This window comes from Aulonocara stuartgranti (genome assembly GCF_965226115.1).
Source record: "Aulonocara stuartgranti genome assembly, chromosome: 22".
NCBI lineage: Eukaryota > Metazoa > Chordata > Actinopteri > Cichliformes > Cichlidae > Aulonocara > Aulonocara stuartgranti.
Window position 1 is genome coordinate 30,094,328 of NC_138957.1, and position 23,006 is coordinate 30,117,333.

Here is a 23,006-nt window from a genome sequence, read left to right on the forward strand (position 1 = left end):
TATAAGTAAATCTTTCTTTAAAAGAACTCTGTCCTGCTTAACTTAAAATTATATAAATTAATAGAAAGCAATACAACAAAAATATTCTTGTAACTGTGCACATATAGTGCATTTAGTACAATTGGCTTCAGTTGAGGTATTATTTCAGCTTTTCTAATGCTAATCAGCTGCTCCTGTTTGTAAACCCACTTGTTCCCATGATTACGCATCTTAAGTCATCATCATTATTAATCTATGTATTACTTTTATGTATTAGTCATCTATTTGTTGTAATCATCTATCCTTGCAGTTGTTTATTACACAAAATAAATTATATTATCACACTTCTGGCCACATAGCGCTGATATTCACTGCACATGCCCATATTAACCTTAACCAGAGGGTTTAAAACAACAAACCAGTGTTTACATACCATATCTGCTTCTGCCGTGGCCTGGTGGACAAGAAATTGGTTAAGGGTTCCCCGAGCTTTCACGCCCCTCATGTTCTTCATGTGCCCACCATTAGAAGCATGCCTATGGAAAAAGTGCGCCGGCACACAGTGCAGTGCGCTTTATAGGTGTTATCGTGCACTTTTCCAGCCAGGTGTTTTCCTTTTCCCATTCCTCCCTGTACTTTTGCAGCCTTTTTTTTTTTCTTTCTCTGAGCGAACAAACATTGCTGCTCTAATGCTGGGCTTACACTGTGCGATTTTTGGCCCATTTTGAGCCGATTTTTGAGTCATGCGACCGATTTGGTGATCGGCCCAATTTTGGCCTTCATCGTGCATCGTGTAGTATACGTGGGGTAACGAGAAGCGATTAACACCTCGAGCAGCTCCCGATCATCAATCGCTCGTGAGGGTGTCACCGCAGCTGTTCACACTGCTCACGCGCAAACACGTAAACGTCGGTGAAAAAGACGGTGCAGCACGGCAGTGCAGCGTGTGATCTGGACACAAGCGATGGAGGCACAACTTGTAGAACTTTGGAAAGCTCATCCAAGCCTTTTCGATGTGGCATCACAAAATTATCACGACCACAACAACCGTGAAAATAGTTGGATTTACACTGCTGCTCAATCACAGCTGCCTGATCAGTGTTTTTCATTAGCAATTTAGCAAAGTTGATGGTGGTGGTGTGCGTGTCTGTGTGAGTGAAAGACAGAGAGAGAGATGTCACGGGGTGGAAAGGGACAAGTTATTTAAGTTTTGCATGTTTTGTTGTTTTACCTTTTTAATATTTTAATATGAAGTGTATTTACTTAGTTTTTATATTGCATGTATTGGTCATGTTTTGTGCAGTGGTTATGTTGTTGCATGTTTTCGTTATACTGTCTGTTGAGTATTGCAGCATCGACAGCGATCAACTCGAAGGGAAATGATGACGGAGGCAAAAATGTCCTTAATATTTTATGAACTTTATTCCTCTTCAACACACGGCAAAAACTTTTCTCATAGGTGCCGTATCTATTTCTCTTCTTCTTCTGTTTTTGGAACGTACAATGAAACAGTGCCTCCTTGTGGTGAGCACTAAAACACTGTCTTTGTTAAACCACAGTAACCATAATGCAGTTAAACACTGTACAACATGAGTACACACAATGAATATCTTAACACCCCCTCTTGTACTCAGGTTGCTGGAATCAAAGAAAAGTTGTACAATAAACGATAAACAGTTGTACAATCTCTACCACACTTCCTTTTTTTTTTTTTCTCTCCTTTTTTCTTTTAAGCACCAAACATAACGTTAGCAAACTTAGCAAGTTTTAGCTTAGAAACAGGTTTGGTCATAACATCTGCAACCATTTCTTCAGTGGTGCAATATAACAGACACATTTTCTCTTCATTTACAATGGACCTTACAAAATGATATTTAATGTCCACATGTTTGCACCTCTGTCGGCTCACAGGGTTTTTAGCCAGGGCAATTGTTCCCTGGTTGTCCTCGTACACTATTGTTTGAGTGTAGCTGTAGTCATCTATACCTTTCAAAAGCTGTTCTAAATATATACACTCTTGCATTGTGGAAGCCAGAGCCATATACTCTGCTTCACAGGTAGAGAGCGCCACAGTGGGCTGTTTCTTGGTCTTCCATGAAACTAAAGAACTGTTGTTACATAGACGTACACAGTACCCAGTAGTGCTGCGTCGATCGGCAGTGTCACCTGCCCAGTCAGCATCACTGTAGGCCACTAGACCTAAATTCTCATCTGTGTTTCTTCTAAAACACAACTTCTTATCTTTGGACCCTTTGAGATATCTCAACACATGTTTCACAGTTCCCCACTGTTCTTCTGTAGGCTCATGGAAATGTTGCGATAACTTGCTTACCACAAAACTCAGGTCAGGGCGGGTACCTGATGCGAGGTATATAAGACTGCCTACAGCCTCTCTATACATCCTCACATCTCTTATCTTAGTAGCACCTTCTGTGTAACACAACTTCTGATCACAGGGAGTTCCTCTGGGTTTACAGTTCTGCATGTTAAACCTCATCAGTATCTTGTTGACATAGGTTTCTTGTGACATTGTTACACATCCATCAGACTGAGTGAAATCAATACCCAGAAAATGCTTAAGTCTGCCCAAGTCTTTCATCTTAAATTTTACTGAAAGCATTTCTTTCGCATCCTTCATTACCTTTTCATTGCCAGCAGCAATTATCAGGTCGTCCACCCAGATGATCATAATCACCTTACCATCTTTTGTCTCTTTGGTATAAACACAGTGGTCTGCTGGGTTTTGCCTGAAACTGTTCGCTGTTAGGTATTCATGCAAGATCCTATTCCAGTTACGACCAGATTGTTTTAACCCATACAAGGATTTTTGTAATCTACAGACTAGCCCTTCTCCCTCTTCATAACCTTCTGGCTGATCAATGTAGATTTCATAATCAATGGGAGCGTGTAAATACGCTGTCTTCACATCCATTTGGTGAAGTAACAGGTTCTCCTGCGCTGCTTTCTGTAGCAAAACTCTTATGCTAGTTAAGTTGGCTGTTGGTGAGAATGTCTCTCCATAATCTATCCCCGACTGTTGGCTGTAACCCTTGGCTACGAACCTTGCCTTGTATCTGTCGTTTCCCTCAATGTCACTCTTAATGGAATAAACCCACTTTCCCCCCACTGTTTTCTTCCCTTTTGGCAAAGTGGTTAAGGTGAAAGTGTCATTTTCCCGTAACGAGTGGATTTCTTCATCCATGGCTTTGATCCAGTTCTTTGAGTTAGCTGATTCTATGGCTTCCTCAAATGTGTTTGGGACACCACACACTGCCCTGTAGCAGTAGTCTATGGTGGTGTGGATCTCATCGCAGCCACTGTTGGCAGCTACAAAGTCATTTAAATGTCCCGGTTTTCTTCTCTCCCTAAGAGGATACCTTTTGTTGACAAATCCATCACTTGTCACACTTGTCTCTTTTCGTTCACGCTCATCAGGTATACCACTTTGTGGACTTGTGTCTGTCACAATAGGTTCTGGAACCTCATTGTCCTTGTCACCTTTCTCTGAAGGTCTGTTAGCCATAGGCTGTCTTACTTTGCTACAGTCATCATTTAGTTCTCCCTCATCTGTCTGTGTTTGTCTTTCTACATTTACTTTGCTCACAAACTTAACAAGTCTATGTTTCTGAACTTTCTCAGTTTCAGGGTGGTAAACTAAGTAGGCGGGACTGTTCTTATCATAACCTACAAAGAAACCTTGGTCACATTTTGAATCAAGTTTCCCCTTGTCCTGTTTGTATGCATAGCACACAGACCCAAATTTCTGCATTTTTGACAAGTCTGGCTTTTTACCTGTCAGCATTTGGTAGGGTGTTTTCCCTGTTCGCTTACTAAAGCATCTGTTCCGTGTTACAGCAGCAGTTTGAATGGCATAGTTCCATAGGTATTTCGGTAGCTGACTCTCAATTAGCATGCACTTGCCCATCTCGAAAAGAGTACGCCACCCCCTCTCGGCGGTACCGTTCTGATGGGGTGAGTACGGGGCTGATGTCTCATGCTTAATGCCATTTTTCCTTAACAGGGTTTGGAAATCTCTGCATGTGAACTCTGTCCCATTGTCTGATCTAATGCATTTTACGTTGCCATATGGTGCAACATCCGCTAGAAATTTCTCTGTTGCCTGCACTGTATCAGTTTTCGTCTTCAGGAAATATACAAACACTGAGTTTGAATAATCATCAGTGAATGACTGCACATATTTGTACCCATCAATAGATTCAGTGGCTATCGGACCTGCTAAATCTGTGTGTACCATTTGTAAAGGAGCCTTTGCTCTTGTATCAGGATCTCTGTTTCGGGTTTGTGCAAACTTTCCCTGGATACACACTTCACATTCCTTTTCAGGTCTATCGGTTCTCCCCTTAATCTGCATACCGTTAACCACACCTTGCAATCTTACTACATCTTCATAGTTGCAATGACCTAATATCTCATGCCATGCCTGTATGTCATGACAGGTGTTACACTTATCATTACCCTCAACTTCAGTCTGCAAATAGTACAACTTGCCATACACATGAATGTTAAAGTTAGTACCGTCTTTGTGGGTCAACGTGTCCTGCCCTTGTTTAAAGGTGACTGTTGCTCCTAATGCAGTGGCTGACTTTACAGAGAATATGTTCTGGGGGTATGATGGAATAAACAGCGCATCTTTCAGCGTTGCTTTGCGTCGCTGGCCTGTATTGTCAATCAGGAACACCTCTGCGTCCCCCCTCTGTTGGGCGACGCCTCTGCACTGGGTACCGTCTGCCAGTTCTACGCTGTGTGACTCCGGTCTGAACGCGTCGTCGAAGCTCTTGAACTTGGCGATGCTGTTAATGATGTGTGAGGTAGCCCCAGTGTCCACCAACAGGCCTTTCTCCTCAATGCTGTACGCTGACTGCTGGACTTTGATGTCTACGCCCTTAATCCTGAAGGCATAATCTGGCGTTTCTGCTTTGGATCCGTCGCCGCTCTCATCTGCGACCTTCCGCGCGCCATCTTGTTTGTCTTTATGTCTACATGTGGTATCACTGTGTGTGCTGCTTTTGCAATGACTGCACCACGTCCTCTGTCTGCACACTTTTGCTCGGTGGCCTTTTAGTCCACACTTGAAACACACAATGTCCACATCGCTCTTGTATCTGCATTGTGCGCTGGATCTCGTGTGCTCACGGCCGGTTCTTCCTCCTGTTTTCATTACGTTGTCGCTACACTCGGATGCGCTTGACTTTTCAGTGTCTTCGAAACTCCATAGCTTTGTTTTGAACTCAGCAAATGTCATATCGTCTTTATCGTGAGTAACGTGTATTGCAAATGGCTTAAAACTTTCAGGTAGACCTTTTAAAACCATAGCAATCAATAATCCATCACCTAAAGTCTCACCTGCATTGCGCAGTGCTGTAATGGCGGCCTCTGCTCTGATGACATAGTCTGTGACAGTCTCTTCCCTCTTTTTCTGAAGCGATGACAGCGTGGTGTACAGGTTGATGATTCGGGGCTTCCCCTTTCCAGCGTAGTAGTCCCTTAGTATTTCTAATGCTCTTCTCCCATTATCAGGGGCATCTCTCATAATCAGTGAGAGGCTTTTATCGTCCAAGAATTGGATTAACTCGGCGTAAGCGTCGGCGTTCTTCTTACCGTCTGCTGCTACTTCAGCCTCACTGTTCGGTTCCTTCAGAACAGTGGCTTTTAATCCCAACAAGTGCAAATATCCTAGCACCTTAGTTTCCCAAAGTTCATATCTGGTCTCATCTCCGTCAAACATGAGTCGAGGCAGCCTGCTTGCTCCTCGTTGATCCATGTTGCTATTTAGCCGTTAGCCCGCTATCCGTTGTGGCTCCGGATCTTCATGAGAAAAAACTCTTCTTCGAGTCGGCCCTGGGCCCATAACCTGTTGAGTATTGCAGCATCGACAGCGATCAACTCGAAGGGAAATGATGACGGAGGCAAAAATGTCCTTAATATTTTATGAACTTTATTCCTCTTCAACACACGGCAAAAACTTTTCTCATAGGTGCCGTATCTATTTCTCTTCTTCTTCTGTTTTTGGAACGTACAATGAAACAGTGCCTCCTTGTGGTGAGCACTAAAACACTGTCTTTGTTAAACCACAGTAACCATAATGCAGTTAAACACTGTACAACATGAGTACACACAATGAATATCTTAACACTGTCAAATTGTCCTGGAAAGACTCCGCCCCTACCTGATAGTAAACTGATCACACCTGCGAGAGATCCCAGAGAGGCCAATAAGAGGGCCTGGCAGACCATAGAGCAGGGGGGGAGAAAAAGCTTGAGAGAAGGCTTGAAAGGAGGAGAGACATGGCATGGTAACCGGTGTGGGCGACGGCCGCGCAGAGCGGCACAGAGGCCCGGCTATAGGCAGCTGGCCAAGGCGTGCGGCAAAGGAGAACGAGACCAGAGATCGCGGACGACCGCGCACTGGAGGGAGTGATCGGAGCTGAGCGGAGAGGTCTGTGTTGGTGTTGACGGGAGGTAGCTCCTCGCCGAGAGAGGCCCACGGCAGGGGATAGAGAGGCAGCGGGATGGCGCCTTATGTCCCCGGGACGGCGAGTCTATGGCTACGCGTGTGAAGCACAACACAGTGGTGGGCGGAGTTAGGAGCTCTGCCCATCTGGGGTAGGTCCCGATTCATCCCGTCTAAGACGAACCTCCAGTGGAATTTAAGAATGGTGACTGCCGCTGGCCCCCTCTCCTTTTTCTAGTTGGCATTAGAATGAAGAGGCCGACAGGACGGCGACAATCCTGTTGGTTTCTGCACCGTTTGGACTTTTATATCGTGGCGGATGCCACTGGACTGTTGATGTTGTGTTTTATTGCTTTTTATTGTGTTACCCCTTGGCCAAGGTTGTTTTAATTTATCTTACATTTTTAACTATTTAAATATAATAAATTATATTTTAATTCTACAGTTTTTTAAATCGTGTGCTTTCCCTTGGCGGCTCCACTGCTCTGTCCGTTTGGAGGAAGGTTTCCTTCCTTTAAAAAACGACACTGTGGGAATAAACTCAGCCTTTCCGCTCCGTTACAGAGAGAGCGACAGATTTTCTGTTATAACCTTCATTTTATGGAGGCACAGTGTGAGCACTCAGGTCGCATCAGAGCATCGGGTGAGACCCTGCATCGTGACCTACCAAGTTCTAACCCCTGCGAGTCAATCGTGCAGTTTGAAAATCGCACAGTGTCTGCCCAGCTTTAGGTGTACTGTCGTCCGAGACTTGCACCACAGTGTCGGCGTTTGTTTCCCTGTTGGCCATGCTTCTTGTTGTGGTCATCTGTTGTCTTCCGGTATTTTCTCCGTAAGCGACCTTTCCTCGACCAATGAGATAAGCGGTAATCTGACTTGTCATACTCGAATTGTCATAAGTGTGCTGTCAACTCATTGGTCACAAAGCAGGAGAGGGGCTGGGAATTATGTTTTCAAACAAAGCGTTAATTCCATTAAAAGTTATAGACTACTTTTGATTCTCACTGTATTACGGGACAAAGTGCGTCCCTTATTAGCTCAATACGGGACGTGTACTTTTGTTTCGAAATACGGGACGATTCCGTTTTTTAAGGGACGGTTGGCAACCCTAGCTGCTACTGCTGCCATCATCATCCTCATCATTTCTGCTACACTGGCAGGGATAGGGGCCAGGACTCTCCTCTTCGGGTTTTTGGTGTTACCTCCTTTGCACAGTATCACCTTAAAGCACTTGTTGCAGGCTGCTGATTTTGAATCTTTTGCTGTGAAGTACAGCCAGACTTTTGACCGCTTCGCCTTGGGCATTTTTAATCTGTAGCTCTGCTCTAAAAGAACGTACGTACCTGGGCCCGCCTACTATCCTTGGAAAGGTAAAATGATTGGCTAGAATCTGAAGCGTATCACATCTCAGGGGAAAAAAAAAAAAAAAAAGCACCAAAAAAAAAGCACCAAATTTTGCGCTGCTTCTTCTAATTATACAGATTAAGGCATGCAGTGAAATGCTTGTTGCTGTGCAATGCCCGACCATAAAACTACAGTAAAAAATTTACAAAATGTACAAATTTCAAATTAAAAAATTTACAGTGAAAATTTACAGAGAAAGAGGAAATAAGAGTTACGTAATAGATTACAAAAACGTAATGTCTAAAAGTAAGGTCGACACTCCTGGATAGCAAAGAACTGTTAGAAGCAGTCAGGCCGAGCTCTCTAGGTCCTCATGTCTTCTTCATCATTAATCATTTTACTAATGAGCTACATTCCTCTCAAACCTTTGGCTTGTTTATGTATTTATTTCCATACTTGTGCTTAATGCTTTCAATTTCACAGCCCTATGACCTGTGGGTAATCCCTCGAGTAAATTCAACAGAGATAAGGACTTATAGAAAATGTGAATAAGGACCCAAAGCATGTGCAGAGAGCCCTCATGCACTTGATAACATGACAACAGGACGGCTCTGAGCCCTCGGAGTCCGATGCAAAGCTATGACTGTTTATCTGCACATTTCAAACACTCGTCCATTTTACCTGCTGGCTCAGTGACCTGACTGAGCTCAGCCTCCATTTTCTACAGGGAGACGCTCAGAGAGGCTTTTAGTTTCATTTCAAAGGAACAGCTTTGCTTCTGTTTTACCTGCAGGTGCTGCACTGTGTAACTGACTCCACCTCAGATAAAAGGCTGGATCAGCCGGTTTAAAAGCTCAGCAGTTTGTATCATTTTCATCCGTACACCAACCTGTCATGTTTTTTTGCTGGAAAACAGATCACAAATAATACAAAACTAAACTGGGAAAAACTAAATATAAGGTACTCCAGGAAACATAGGGAGAATCACACACAGCATGCGGGAGATCACAACACTGACACAAAGAAACACAGGGATTAAATACACTGGGAAGTAACGAGGGGAATGAGACACAGAAGGGGAGCACAGCTGGGAGAAATTGGACATAATGAGACCCAAGGGAAGCGAAACTCAATACATTCACGTAGGACACAGACCTTCAAAGTAAAACAGGAAATGTAACAGATGCAGACTTGACTTTGGGAGACAGAGCACTAAGAAACACAGAACAATAACAAGGAGACACAAAGGCAGCTACTAAATACTAAGAAAACTAAAGAGAATACAAGAAAGCCAAACTAAGACACTACACTAAAGAATAAACTTGGGCAACAAAGAGAACTAAGATAAAAATACAATTTGTTTCAACACACGCAGATTTTTTGCAACAGGAGTTCTACACCTTTTCAGAAGGCCAATGTCAACCTTAAGACAAGAACGAAGGTCAGAAGGTCCGAATGGTACAATCATAGTTTTTTGATCATTTACATTCAAAAAATTTAATGCCAGCCATGATTTAATGTCATCGAGGCAGTTTAGCAAAACTTTTAAAGAGTCTGTGGAATTCTTTTCAAGAGGGAAGTTTATTTGAGAGTCTTGAAACATTTCCCTGTCTGCGTGATCAAAACAGTCCCGCAGCATGGATTCCGATTGGTCTGACCAACGATGCACCGCCCTCAGGGTTGGAGCTTCCTGTTTCAGCTTCTGCCTGTAGGCGGGCAGGAGCAGGATGGAGCGGTGATCTGATTGGCCAAATGGGGTGCGGGGGAGGGCTTTGTATGCATCCCGGAAGGAGGTGTAGCAGTGGTCAAGTAGCCGGTCTCCACGAGTGTTGAAATGGATGTGTTGGTGGAGTTTTGGTGGAACTTTCATCCGGTTTCCCTTGTTAAAGTCTCCGGTGGTGATAAACGCCGCATCTTGGTGTACGGTTTCCTCACTGCTGATCGCGCTGTACAGTTCCCGGAGTGCTCGGTTAGTGTCGGCTTGTGGGGGAATGTAAACAGCTGTAATAATCACTGCTGTAAATTCCCTCGGTACCCAGAATGGCCAGCACTTAATCATCAGGTACTCCAGGTCCGGTGAGCAGAAGGATTTGACCGGGTGCACGTTCGCATAATCACACCAGCTGTTGTTGATCATGAAACACACCCCACCGCCTCTGCTTTTCCCAGTAAGATCCTGTGACCTGTCCACGCGGTGCACAGAGAACCCCGGTAGCTGTATCCGATTGTTCAGTCTGACATCACTAGCCGTGTCTGGGTCTAAACTCCGCTGCAGGTCCATATATCAAACGATCACTATGGCATTACTGAGAGTTGAAAAACTGTCTAAAGTCTTTCATCTTTAATAAAATGATCAGCGTTCTGCTCTACCAGGTGTAACAATTGAGTTTAACATCCAGGCATCCATGAAAACGGAATTTATGACATTTCGCGGAGTTAGAAGTTAGCAGGGAGTTAGCTCGCTAGCTTCTATCTAAATACAATATAGCATGTCCTGACTGCGGGGTTTTGGAAACAAATTAAAACGTACAGCTCTGCTATCACTTCCAGCATAAATGAAGACAGAAAACTAAACAGCAGTGACGTTTGTAGGGTTACTGAAGTTTGGCTAGCTGGTATATAATGATGTGCTACGTGACTGCTAGCGACACAGCTATGTTAGCATAATATAAACAAGCTAACTTTTTTTCCACTCGATAAAAGTTAACGTGAGTGTTCTCGGTGGTCAGGAACAAATGTAATCGCATGGCAGGATGCTGTAAAAGGACCAAACTTCAGCCAGGAGAACAACTGAGATAATCCATCCACAATACGAGGTTAGTCATTCATATACTGCTGCATGGGCTGGGCTGTAGTTACATCCTAAGGTTTTAAAAACTGAGCTTAAATAAATGATTAGCGGTAATAAAAGCCGAGGGAGGTCAACAGGGATCACTGACTGTTTTAGGAGCTTTTTAAGATCAAATAGAAGAAAATACATAACATTAAACATGTTAACAACGCAAAAGCCATATTAAACGCAGACTACTTTAGACCCGGAAGTAGGATTCGTCGCGTCATCACTGAACAACCGAATTGCGGAGTCCGGTACCTTGTCCGATAGCCAGGTTTCTGAGAGGCAGATCACGCAGCAGAATGAGATCTCTGCCCGAAGCTCGCACAACTTCTTCTCCAGAGACTGCACATTAGCCAGTAATAAACTGGGTAAGGTGGTCTGTTAGTGCGCCGTCTCAGTCAAACCATAACGCCAGATTTTCTCCCTCTGCGTCGGCGTTTGCGGCCTCCAGGGGGCCAGAACAAAGGCGTCTCAGGTGAGATGAATGGGGGGTCTGCGAACGGAGGGTCCGTGTTGCAAAACTTGAACTCTGGAAAGTGATGAGAAAGTCCATCTCTTATGTCCAGTAAGGTTTGCCGGTCCTACACAAAGAGACATGTGCTACTCGTGAAATAATAAAGGAAAAGGAAAATTAAACGCAAAAACCAACTGTTGCTTAGGGGAGCTCGCGACGAGGCTGCCATACTCGGCGCCATCTTGGCTCAATAGCCAAGATTGTTTGTTGAGCAATACTTTATCAATTTTGTTGCTGTGCAGGTAACTATACGCCTCGGTGCTCTTGTAATTACGCAGTTCCTCGCCACCAACGCCTTCGGACAGTGCAAGTTAGTTAATAATGTTGATGTAGCTAATCGTAGTTTCATGTCATCTACCCAGTCGGTGAGAAGTGACGGGTGAGGCGTTGAACTGTCCTCACTGCGAACTCAGAAATACTGTGGATAACTTTAAATATTTGAACACATTTTAAATTGTTTCTCTCTGTATTTGAACCACTAATGCACATTTTTGAACATTTAAACACATCATGAACTCGTGAATTATTCTTTCATCAAAATAAACGAATGACTTTAGAGAGAGCTACATATCAAGTCAAGTCAAGACAGCCTTTATTTGTCAGATGCAAGTTGCCCTGCAGCGAGATGGATGTTATCCAGTTTGCTCATAGAGCATGAGTGTTCACAACAGCTGTGAGCCTCTCCAAGATGTTGCCAGATGTTGTCAGTGTCAGCACTCACAGCAGCCACAAGCTTCTCCAAGATGTCATCCGTGCTGCGTCTAATGAGCCCATTCTGAGAAGCCACGACTCGCTCCATCGTTCCAATCAACATAGCGGGCAGCCTTGTGCGAATCTGAACAGCTGTTTCCGCTTTTTCATTCTTCGATAAGCCAGGGCCAATACAGCGCCGATCGGCAAGAACCCTGTTATCATGGTTCCAAAAAGATGGTTGTCTTCAATAGGCTATATGGATAGTTCAGCACCAATGAGTCAAAGCTGTCAAACCAGTGAAATGTGCCACCGTGAAGCAGCGACGATGCTCAAAGTTTCAAACGAGCTCACAACTGTGGCGTTTTGAACGGCTGCGCTTCAGGACGAGCGATGCCAGCTTCAAAGCTTCAGTATTGTTTGGTCGTCTCTGTTGTTTGGCTGAAATTGCATCCAGCCTGTGGCTCCAAACTAGCGGCTTCAAAGCAGCGAGAACAAGAGGACTCAGAGTTGTGTGACACGTGTCAGCTCCATGGCAGTAAACACAGGACTGATCTGTTCATCATTTGAATCCAGATGGATCAAAACATGGTAAAGATCAGCACATCACTATATTGAACTAAACATGACTGGATTCATGAACAGACTTCAAACATTTCAGTAACACACACATGCTTCTACACACAGTCCACACACCTCCTGCCTTTGTCTCATTTCTAACATCAGGAGACCTTTATGATCTCTGTCATGGTGTCTGTTTAACAACAACAGTCACTACATGAGTGAGACACAAACTCCATCTGCCTCTTCATACATACAGTATACGTATTTACAGAAGTCAGAACTCATCAAACACAGAGAAACAGAAACGCATGGAAATCACAGGAAATCTCCTTTTTTTCACTGAGCTGACTGTAGGTTTCCCCAATCTTATAAACTGTTTATAAACTGTGTCAGTACTGCGTACTGTTCATTAGATTGGGGAAACCTGCAGTCAGCTGAGACTGAGGAAGTCACTTGGATGAGTGACAAAACGTTTCTCCCACAAAACGCTACGTCCAGATGAACAGAATCAGCTTTTGGGGGTTTACTTACCTGGATGATTGAGCATGCATCAAGACTATTCTGTGTTTCCTTCAAAGCATCATTTCTACTTCAAAGATGTGAAAATGCGTCAGATGAAGTTCCCTCTTTACAAAGTGATGATGAAACTGTGGCACTGGGCCACAACAAGAAATTCTCAGACTAGTGACTGAACTGTGATCCAAACTGAGCAATACTTTAGTTTGAGAAGCATTCAGATCCACAATCCAAATCCCAATCACTGGATATATGGTAACTAGAAAAATCTGATGTAAAAAATAAAATAATCTGTCAAGTTTATTTAATAAGGTCCTTCAAGATGCTGAACAACAAACGTTAATGTGAAAACTGGAGCTTCACTGTGGTCTGCTTTTACTATTTCTTCCCTTCTACCCATTTCCTCTCAGTTCAGGGACAAAAAATCATTACTTTTACTTTTCTTGCTTCATTTCCATAATTGTTGTCATTTTATTTCTCACAAACAGCAGACACAGCTTCCTCTGTGTCTGCATGTCTCAGGTCAGCCTCCTCTGACCTGAGACATGATCCCATAAAGGATCAGATCAGAGTGTTTCTGTCACACAAACAGAAAGCATTTATTTGGAGTGAACATCACTGTCGGTATCAGTGCAAGTGAAAGCAGCTGACTTCAGCTTTAACTCTGGTTTATTTCAGGCTTTTCACTGCGATACATCACGATAGCAATCTATATTGTATTGCAGACTGTGAATAACTGCGGAGTCAAAGCATGAGAGTGTCCTCCTCACCCTGGAGCCCGTTCCAACTCCCGAGGCGTAACATGACGACGTTTTGTCACGTCCCGTGGCGTTCCTGAGGAACGCGAAAGGAGACCTTTGGTACGGGTTATGGATGAAATCCAGTGGAATGACGCTCCCGCGGTATTAGACATTCCAGCCCTGTATTCCAGCCCTAACCATAACCTTATTCCTGACCTGAACCAGGACTTTAATGACGTTAAATAGCTTGTTTCCAAGCGATTTGAAAAAAAAGAGCAAACATGTGTAGATTGAGTCTATACTGTTCTCATATTTCCTAATTTTTCCGAGGTCGTCATTTAGGAACGTGTTGGGTAGCCGAACAAGTAATATGTTGACGATTTGTCACTGTTTCTACTCTGGTCGAAAGAATCCACGCTTCGTACTGATGTCCACAATTCTTTTATTCCTCTCACAATCATGGAGCACCGTGAAAACTAGAAACAAGTAAAATAATATCGATAGCACATATGATATTCATCTCAGCCACTTATTTCCTTTCACAAGGTGCACAAGTGTTAAACAAATAACAGCATAATGATTTTTTACCGTGTACGCCTTGTAAAACCAGCAGTAGAAAAGTTGTATATTCCGAAAAGTCCGCCGTGTTACCGTTCTGTCTTGTCTCTCCCGCGCACAACTTCCGGTTCCCGCAACTCACAGGAAGTGACTACTTCACAATAATATTTTAACAGAAACATTTCTTATAAGCAGGATATATCACTGGATTCATAGATTACCTTTCCTACTGCAAATGTACACAAGCATGAGAAGCAAATAAAGAAAACAAATAGAAAACAATAACGATCTCAGATTCACTTTGGTGTTGTCATGGCAACCCACACAAACATTTCAGCGTCAGCTACACTCCCACCAATTACCTTTGATTATTACAATTGAGAACGTAAATACACTTGCATTTCTCATTATATCAATGGTAATTCCCAAGCACCATGTTGTTGTTTTAAACATTCTTGCATTGACATAAACAATATTCTTTTCTCAACAAATGAATTCAACAATATGAACAGTAGATTTTACATCTCCATAACATGTGCATGAAGTACAGCATAATGACAACTTCTATTTTAGAAGGGAAATCTAATCAATGAATGACATTTTTCCCATTTAGCTGTTTTTCACCAGGACCACTAATTTCTGAATGGGTCTCTGAATGATTGAGGGTTGGACGAGGCGTTCGCCTCCCTTTCCTAACTTCCGATCACCAGTCTGGATTGTCACCTTCCGTACAAGTCCATCATCATCCTCATGTGCTTCCACAACCCTAGCAAGTTTCCATTCATTGCGAGGAACATCTTCCTCTTTGAGAATCACAATGTCACCCACCTCCACATTACGTCTTGGTGTATGCCATCGCTGTCTCAGAGCAATATTGGCCAGGTATTCCTTTCTCCATCTGTGCCAAAATTGCTCAGTCAAATACTGTACCCTTCTCCACCGTTTCTTAGCATACAGGTCCTCCTTGACGAATTTACCTGGAGGTGGAAGTGGGACTGAGGATTTCATGGTGATCAAGTGGTTCGGTGTGAGTGGCTCCAAGCTTTTGGGGTCATTGATGTTATCAACAGTGAGTGGGCGGTTATTCACGATGCACATAGCTTCATAAAGGAATGTCCTCAATGAAGCATCATCCAACCTTCCCACACTGCAGGCAAGGACTGTGCTCAGTACGCTTCTCACTGTCCGGATTTGACGCTCCCATGCGCCTCCAGCATGACTAGAGTGGGGCGTATTCATCTGGAAGTCGCACTGATTTTCTGCTAGGTATGCAGTCACTCTTTCCTTATCAAGTTCTTTCAGAGCCTTTGCCATCTCGTTTCTTGCCCCCATAAAGTTAGTTCCCTGATCGGACCTAATGTGCCTAACAGCTCCACGAAGGGCAATGAAGCAGCGCAAGGCATTGATGAATGCGTCAGTCGTCAAATCCTCCAACATCTCTATATGCACTGCCCTTGAGCAAAAACATGTGAAGAGGAGGCCGTACCGTTTTTGATCTTTGCGACCTTGTTTGGTGTGAAAAGGACCAAAGCAGTCCATACCACAATAAGTGAATGGTGGTGTGGGATCAACACGGTCACTAGGTAGATCTGCCATCCGTTGCTCCTCTGGTGGCGCGCGGGCTCTCCTGCACTGTACGCACTGCCTGATGTATTGGGCTACAGCCTTACTTCCACCAGTGATCCAGTAACCATTGGCTCTCAGGGCATTGAGGGTTTGTCCTCTGCCTTGGTGTTGTATCTTGGTATGATGGTGTGCAATGATGAGGTTTGTAACAGCACCATCTTTAGGAAGGATCACTGGGTGTCTTAACTCAAGAGGCACAGATGCCTTCCTCAGTCTTCCTCCTACTCTCATTATGCCATCTTGGAGAAATGGGTCAAGCTGAAAGAGTTGGTGGTTGCAAGGCAGCCTTCCTAGTTTCTGGCTGAGTGTGTTTAACTCCTCTTGAAAGGCATCTTGTTGTGCAAGCTTGACGAGAGTCTGTGCAGCTTGCTTTCTCTCTTCCACGCTTAAAGGCTCAGCGGTCCTGATCCTCTTTGCCAGCCGCTGGATACCAGCAATGACGTTGACAGCTGTAGTCCATCTTGAGAACCGCAGCAGATGCTTCTGGATGTCAAACTGCCTTGCTACATCAACCTTCAACACCTGAGTAGTCCTCACCTCTGGGTCTCCCACCAGCAAATCTGAAGTAGCCTGTTTTGTGGCTATCTCTCTTTCCCATAGAAAGCTGGGACCAGAGAACCAATTTGACTTGATGAGGTCAGCTACTTTGAGGCCTCTCGAGGCATGATCAGCAGGGTTTTCTCCTGTGTCAACATAGTACCATTTCCGTGCATCGGTGGTTTCTCGAATTCTCTGCACGCGGTTTGCCACGAACACATGGAACCTTCTTGCTTCATTATTGATGTAACCAAGCACGACCTTTGAGTCTGTCCAAAAATATTCGTCATCAACCTTGAGTTCTAGCTCCTCTCTTAACATGCTGCTCACAGATGCCGAGGTTACTGCTGCAGTTAACTCAAGTCTCGGTATGGTAACTATTTTGGTTGGTGCAACCCTCGCCTTGCCCATGACCAAGGAGCAGCATACCCTTTCTCTGCTTACCACTCTGATGTAAGAGCACTGGCCATACCCTTGACTGCTTGCATCAGAGAAATGATGAAGCTCGACTCTTTGAATCTCGCCAAGGCTGTCAGGTATGAAGCATCTTTGAATTTCAATTCTTTCCAGGTTCTCCAGATCCTTCATCCAAGTCTCCCACCTTAACTTCAAGCCTTTGGGTAGTGGCTCATCCCACCCTGTGCCTCTCTGACACATCTCCTGCAGCACTCTTCTCCCTTCAAGAATGACTGGGGCTAGAAACCCCAAAGGGTCATACAAGGAGGCCACAATTGAGAGAATCCCTCGGCGCGTTGCTGGTTTCTCCTCAAGTGACACCTTGAAGGAGAAGCTATCATTTTCAACATTCCACCTTATACCTAGCACTCTTTGAACTGGTAAATCCTCGTGATTAAGATCAACATTCTTTACCTCCGTAGCACGCTCTGCAACATCGACAGAGTCAAGGACCTCTCGGCTGTTGGAGAGAAATTTGTGAAGGTGCAGCTTTCCTTTGGCACACACGGCTTGGGCTTCTTTGACCAGTTCAATTGCCTTACCCACCGACTCTACACTTATGAGACCATCGTCGACATAGAAATGTTTCTGGATGAAGTTAGCTGCGGAGGGGTACTCTTTCTCACATTGGCTGGCAAGGTGCTTCATGCCATAATTGGCGCAGCCAGGGGATGATGATGCTCCAAACAGGTGAACCTTCATGCGGTACTCTCTGGGTTCAGAGTTTGTGTCTCCATTTTCCCACCAGAGAAACCGCAGGTAGTCTCTATCATCCTCGCTCACATGAAACCTGTGGAACATTTTCTCCACATCACACATGACTGCGATGGGATGTTTACGGAAGCGGCACAGCACGGCTGTTAGGCTATTTGTGAGGTCAGGTCCTGTTAGCAGATGGTCGTTTAAGGAGGTGCCTTCATACCTTGCAGAGCAGTCGAAAACCACTCTGATTTTTCCTGGTTTTCTGGGGTGGTAAACTCCTTGGTGTGGGATATACCAGACTTTCCCCAGCTCTGCTTGGTTTTCCACTTTCTCTGCATCTCCATCCTTGAAGACACCTTCCATAAATCTCACGTAGTCTATTTTGAATTTGGGATCTCTGTCCAGCTTCCTCTTTAGATGCTTCAGCCGTACTAACGCCAGCCCTTTGTTGTCTGGGAGATGCGGACGTGCTTTGAAAGGGAGAGGCATCTCCAGGTGACCATCCTTATTTTGTTGGATTCTGTCTTTCAAGATCTGCAGGAAGCAAATATCTTCTTGAGATATGCTTCTGTCACCAGGTTTTGTGTCTGCAAAATCAGACTCCAGGGCCTTGATGACAGCAAATGGTGTTATGGGTGGCACCTCTCTGACAGACACTCGATGACAAAAACCAGTCACATCTTTAGCCTGCACACGCTGTGGTGCGCTTCCCACAATGCTCCAACCAAGATCCGTCTCAATAGCATAAGGCTCATAGTCACCCCCAGTGACGACCCTTCTTGGAATTAACGCTCTGGAGCAGTCGTATCCAATCAACAATCCAACACCACAGTCCATCAACGGGGGTATCTCCTGGGCCATGCTTACAAGGTGTTTCCATTTGTTGGCTGTCTGGCAAGTGGGAATATGTGTGCGGTCAAGGGGAATGAAGTCCCTTGTGTAGGCTGGAGGCAAACTGATGGAAACATTAGAGGAAAATCCTCTAACTTTGAGCTTGCATACTCTTTGACTCTTCACGACTGAGTCTCTCCCCATCATGGTGGAAAGTTTAAGTTTCACTGGTTCCATTGTTGCTTGTAGCTTTTCGCACACCTCCTGATCAACAAATGTGTGACTGCTTTGAGTGTCCAATAGTGCATACACTAGGGTTTCAGTGTCCGGAGCACTAAGTGTTGAGATCCACACTGGGACTATCATTGATGTACTCCCACCTTCACCTCCACTCACACAACATGATAATGACAACGTACTTTCTTCAACTGCGCCTTGTGTTGATGCTGCTGTAGAACGATCTTCATGCAATGGCGTTGGGTGACTCTTTCTGCATATGCCACACATGGCCCTGTTCCTACAGTCTTTAGAATTGTGACCCTTTCTTAGACATGCAAAACACAACTTATTTTCAAGTATGCATTTTTTCTTATCCTCTACAGACATGTCCATAAGCCTCTTGCATTTATGTATGGAATGGTTCTCACTACAGCAAATACACTGGCCATTATTGGAATTTTGTGTTGGTGTGGTCCATTTCTTTGGTTTCCCTGCATCTCCCAACTTGATTTCACCAGGGTCAGATTTGGCGGTGGAGCTTGATGGAATCGGGGGTTTCACATTTGTGGCAAACGTGTTTGCTTTTGAACGCTTCATCTCTCTTGCTGGTGCCTCTGCAGAGTGCCTTAAGGCATGTAAGGATGACACTGGATTGCATGCGATGCGTGACTCCTTAGAGATAAAGGAAGCAAACTCATGAAAGCTTGGATAGTCGTTGCCCCGATCTAGCTGCTCTGTGACATAACGGTTCCATCTAGATGTCACCCAATCAGGAAGCTTGACTAGTATTTTCTGATTCTCCTCACAGTCGTTAAGAACCTGTAAGCCCTTTACGTGAGGCATGGCATTACTACATGTTTGGAGGAAATCACTGAAATCTCTTAACTTGAGATATTCCTTTCCACCAATCTTCGGCCACCCATTTAGCTTATCTCTGAAAGCCCGCTGCACTACAAAGGAATGGCCATATCTAGCATTTAACCTATCCCATGCTTGTTGAAAGGCTTCTTCATCTTTTCTGTAGAAGCTGCCTTCAAGAGAGGATTTTGCCTCACCTGCTATGTACTTTTGCAGGTAGAATAGCCTGTCTGCAGGGTCAGAGCATCGTCTCTCTATGAGGGCTTTGAAGCTTATGCTCCATTCTGTAAACTTCAGAGGATCGCCCGAGAATACAGAAGGTTCTGGAGTTGGCAAGCGAGTAAGAGCTAATGACTCTTGTAGCGATTGGACCAATGATGTCTCGTTTTGCACAACCTGCCGTTCTTGATCTGGGATGTGGTGAGCGAAGGGGTGTGCATCACTCACTTTGCTGAATGGAGGACTGCGTGTCCCATCCCTTCCCTCTTCTTCAGTGTAGACATTTAGCTTTGCCTGAATTACATCAATGTCCCTCTGATTTTCAAGTTTTCTCAACTGCTGACGTTGAGCTTCGATGGCAGCTTCCATATCAATTTCGGCTTTCTTTGCAGCCAGCTGAGCAGCCACTTCCGCTCTCATAGCTGGAATGCTAGGTGACTCTGAGAGATGGTTAGAATTGTGACAGCTGGGTGCAGTAACTCTGGAGGCTGTGGATCCATATATGGACCTAGCATATTCATTATCAAGTAGCATGCGTAACCTTGATCTTTCCGCCACCGTGTCAAACTCACCTTCATCTTCAGTCAGACGTACTCTCATCAGCTGCAGCAAGTCGGCCGTCACGGCTGAGCATGCATCGATCTTTCTTCGAAATTCTTGACTTGGTGAGGTTTGGAGTCGAATTCTGTCATACTGTTCCTTTAATTCAGACTCAAGCTTCTCAGCCTCATCCATCATATCATACATGTCACTCTCAGAGCATACTTGCTTTAACTTTGTGCGAATGTCTCTTACGTTGCTTTTCCATTTCTCGTATGTTGCTTTGAACCTCTTCTCCTTTTGAGTTAACTCTTGATCTTTCAGTTCCTGCATTTTTGGCGTTAATCGCCTTTCACGAGAGGATTTTCTTGCTTTTGTCTCAGATTTCTCAGACACTACACTTTTTTCCTCTTCCAAATCCCCTGCATCTTGTACTTCTGACATAACATCAGGGTGACTATGACCATCTTTAGACATTTTCAGACTTTAAAGGGGGTATCTTATGAAGAGGACAAGATAACTAAGCTAATTACAAGAATGGATGTAATAGGCGGAGAATTATTAAAATTAACACAAAGGAACCTTAGCTTAGATTCTTACGTATAACAGCAAATAAATTTTCAGTTTCAGCCTTCATGAAGCTTGCAAGCAACAGGTAAGAAAACAACAATAATTTCCAGAACTTCAACAGATTGTCCTTTTTTTTTTTTTTTTTTTTTTTGTTTGTTTGTTTGTTTGTTTGTTTGTTTGTTTGTTTGTTTGTACACAATCCGAAATTTGAACACTATTAATTCCTTGTCCATTACAGCAAATTTGTAGCTCATGTTCTATCCATCAACTCATGAGGCATAATAACTGCGCAATATAGCCTGAGGACTCACGCTTTAGCCTGAAACCGCTTCTTGGAGTGTCCGCTGAATCTGCAGCTCCCGATTGGTTGTCACAAAATGCAAAGCAACGTGTCCACTGAAGCCTGTAGCTCGCTGCAGGATGAGAAGCAACCGAGACCTGTAGCTTGCTGCAGGATGAGAAGAGCTTTGCACACCGAAGCCTGTAGCTTGCTGCAGGAGGGGAAGCGCGTTTGCAAACCGAGACCTGTAGCTTGCTGCAGGATGAGAAGAGCTTTGCACACCGAAGCCTCCAGATGGATTGGGACACGTTTTCACTGTTTCTACTCTGGTCGAAAGAATCCACGCTTCGTACTGATGTCCACAATTCTTTTATTCCTCTCACAATCATGGAGCACCGTGAAAACTAGAAACAAGTAAAATAATATCGATAGCACATATGATATTCATCTCAGCCACTTATTTCCTTTCACAAGGTGCACAAGTGTTAAACAAATAACAGCATAATGATTTTTTACCGTGTACACCTTGTAAAACCAGCAGTAGAAAAGTTGTATATTCTGAAAAGTCCGCCGTGTTACCGTTCTGTCTTGTCTCTCCCGCGCACAACTTCCGGTTCCCGCAACTCACAGGAAGTGACTACTTCACAATAATATTTTAACAGAAACATTTCTTATAAGCAGGATATATCACTGGATTCATAGATTACCTTTCCTACTGCAAATGTACACAAGCATGAGAAGCAAATAAAGAAAACAAATAGAAAACAATAACGATCTCAGATTCACTTTGGTGTTGTCATGGCAACCCACACAAACATTTCAGCGTCAGCTACAGTCACCTAGCATAAAATGTTACGCTTTGGGAGTGAGAATGTGTGTGCAGCGCATTTGAAAAGGCTGTGGAAGTCCCTGCATTAAACACGTAGACCTGTGACACAAAAATCACCAAACTTGGACGACCACAGACTGTTTTCCTTTGTGGTGATGAAGGAAAACGCTGGGTTGGCATGTAAAAGGGCATTTCTTCCCTTCAAAGACCTGCAGTTCAAAAAAAGCACCCCTCCGACAGCCAAACCCGTCTGTTCTCTGATTGGATTGTTACATTTGTGATTGACATGACATTGACCAATCAGATGAAAGGAAGAAAAATAGGGTCAAAATTCGTACTTGTAACTTGCAGGGTTTTTTTTGGCTAAGTCCACACACAAATCTTTTTTACGCACACACAAATTCTTTTTACACATACAAATCCTGATTTACAAGTACAAAAAATTTATGACCACATTTTGAGCCCATAACTAACCCCCTCCCTTGATGTGCTGAATTGTAGGGAATCAATCAGGACTCACTCACCCCCTCCCTCCTGGCTCACAGCTCAAACGAGTTGAACGAATCACTGACTCACTCACCCCCTCCCTTCCTGTGCTGAATCATAGCATAGACAAATCACAGTTTTTAAAAAAATATATATATATATATATATATATATATATATATATATATATATATATATATATATATATATATATATATATATAAAAAAAAACACCCAGCACGCCCCTGCGGGCGGTTTATCCTTCAAGCTCGGGTCCTCTACCAGAGGCCTGGGAGCTTGAGGGTCCTGCGCAGTATCTTAGCTGTTCCCAGGACTGCGCTCTTCTGGACAGAGATCTCCGATGTTATTCCCGGGATCTGCTGGAGCCACTCGCCTAGCTTGGGAGTCACCGCACCTAGTGCTCCGATTACCACGGGAACCACCGTTACCTTCACCCTCCACATCCTCTCGAGCTCTTCTCTGAGCCCTTGGTATTTCTCCAGCTTCTCGTGTTCCTTCTTCCTGATATTGCTGTCATTCGGAACCGCTACATCGATCACTACGGCCGTCTTCTTCTGTTTGTCTACCACCACCACCATTTTGTCCGTCTGTATCTGGAAGTCCCACAGGATCTTAGCTCG

General features: G+C 44.1%; 2 protein-coding genes across 5 annotated transcripts in view; one reads left to right on the plus strand and one right to left on the minus strand.

Moving 5' to 3' along the window:
• The window catches only part of LOC309698830 (histone H1-like), an 80,115-nt gene that overhangs the window by 17,038 nt on the left and 40,071 nt on the right, over positions 1–23,006 (plus strand). The window lies entirely within an intron of this gene.
• On the minus strand, positions 14,042–21,879 carry LOC309698813 (uncharacterized protein). Of its 4 annotated transcripts, none has more exons than XM_082521508.1 (3): positions 21,567–21,879; positions 14,243–21,454; positions 14,042–14,130 (listed from the first exon to the last, which is right to left on the minus strand). In XM_082521508.1, exon 2 carries the CDS (start codon positions 20,675–20,677, stop codon positions 14,822–14,824), a length of 5,856 nt encoding a protein of 1,951 aa, XP_082377634.1. In that variant the 5' UTR covers positions 20,678–21,454; positions 21,567–21,879; the 3' UTR covers positions 14,042–14,130; positions 14,243–14,821. The 4 variants fall into 4 exon arrangements, with proteins under 4 accessions (XP_082377634.1, XP_082377637.1, XP_082377636.1 ...); XM_082521511.1 differs by lacking the exon at positions 21,567–21,879 and having other exon boundaries at positions 14,243–21,173; positions 21,296–21,560; XM_082521510.1 differs by lacking the exon at positions 21,567–21,879 and having other exon boundaries at positions 14,243–21,208; positions 21,296–21,560.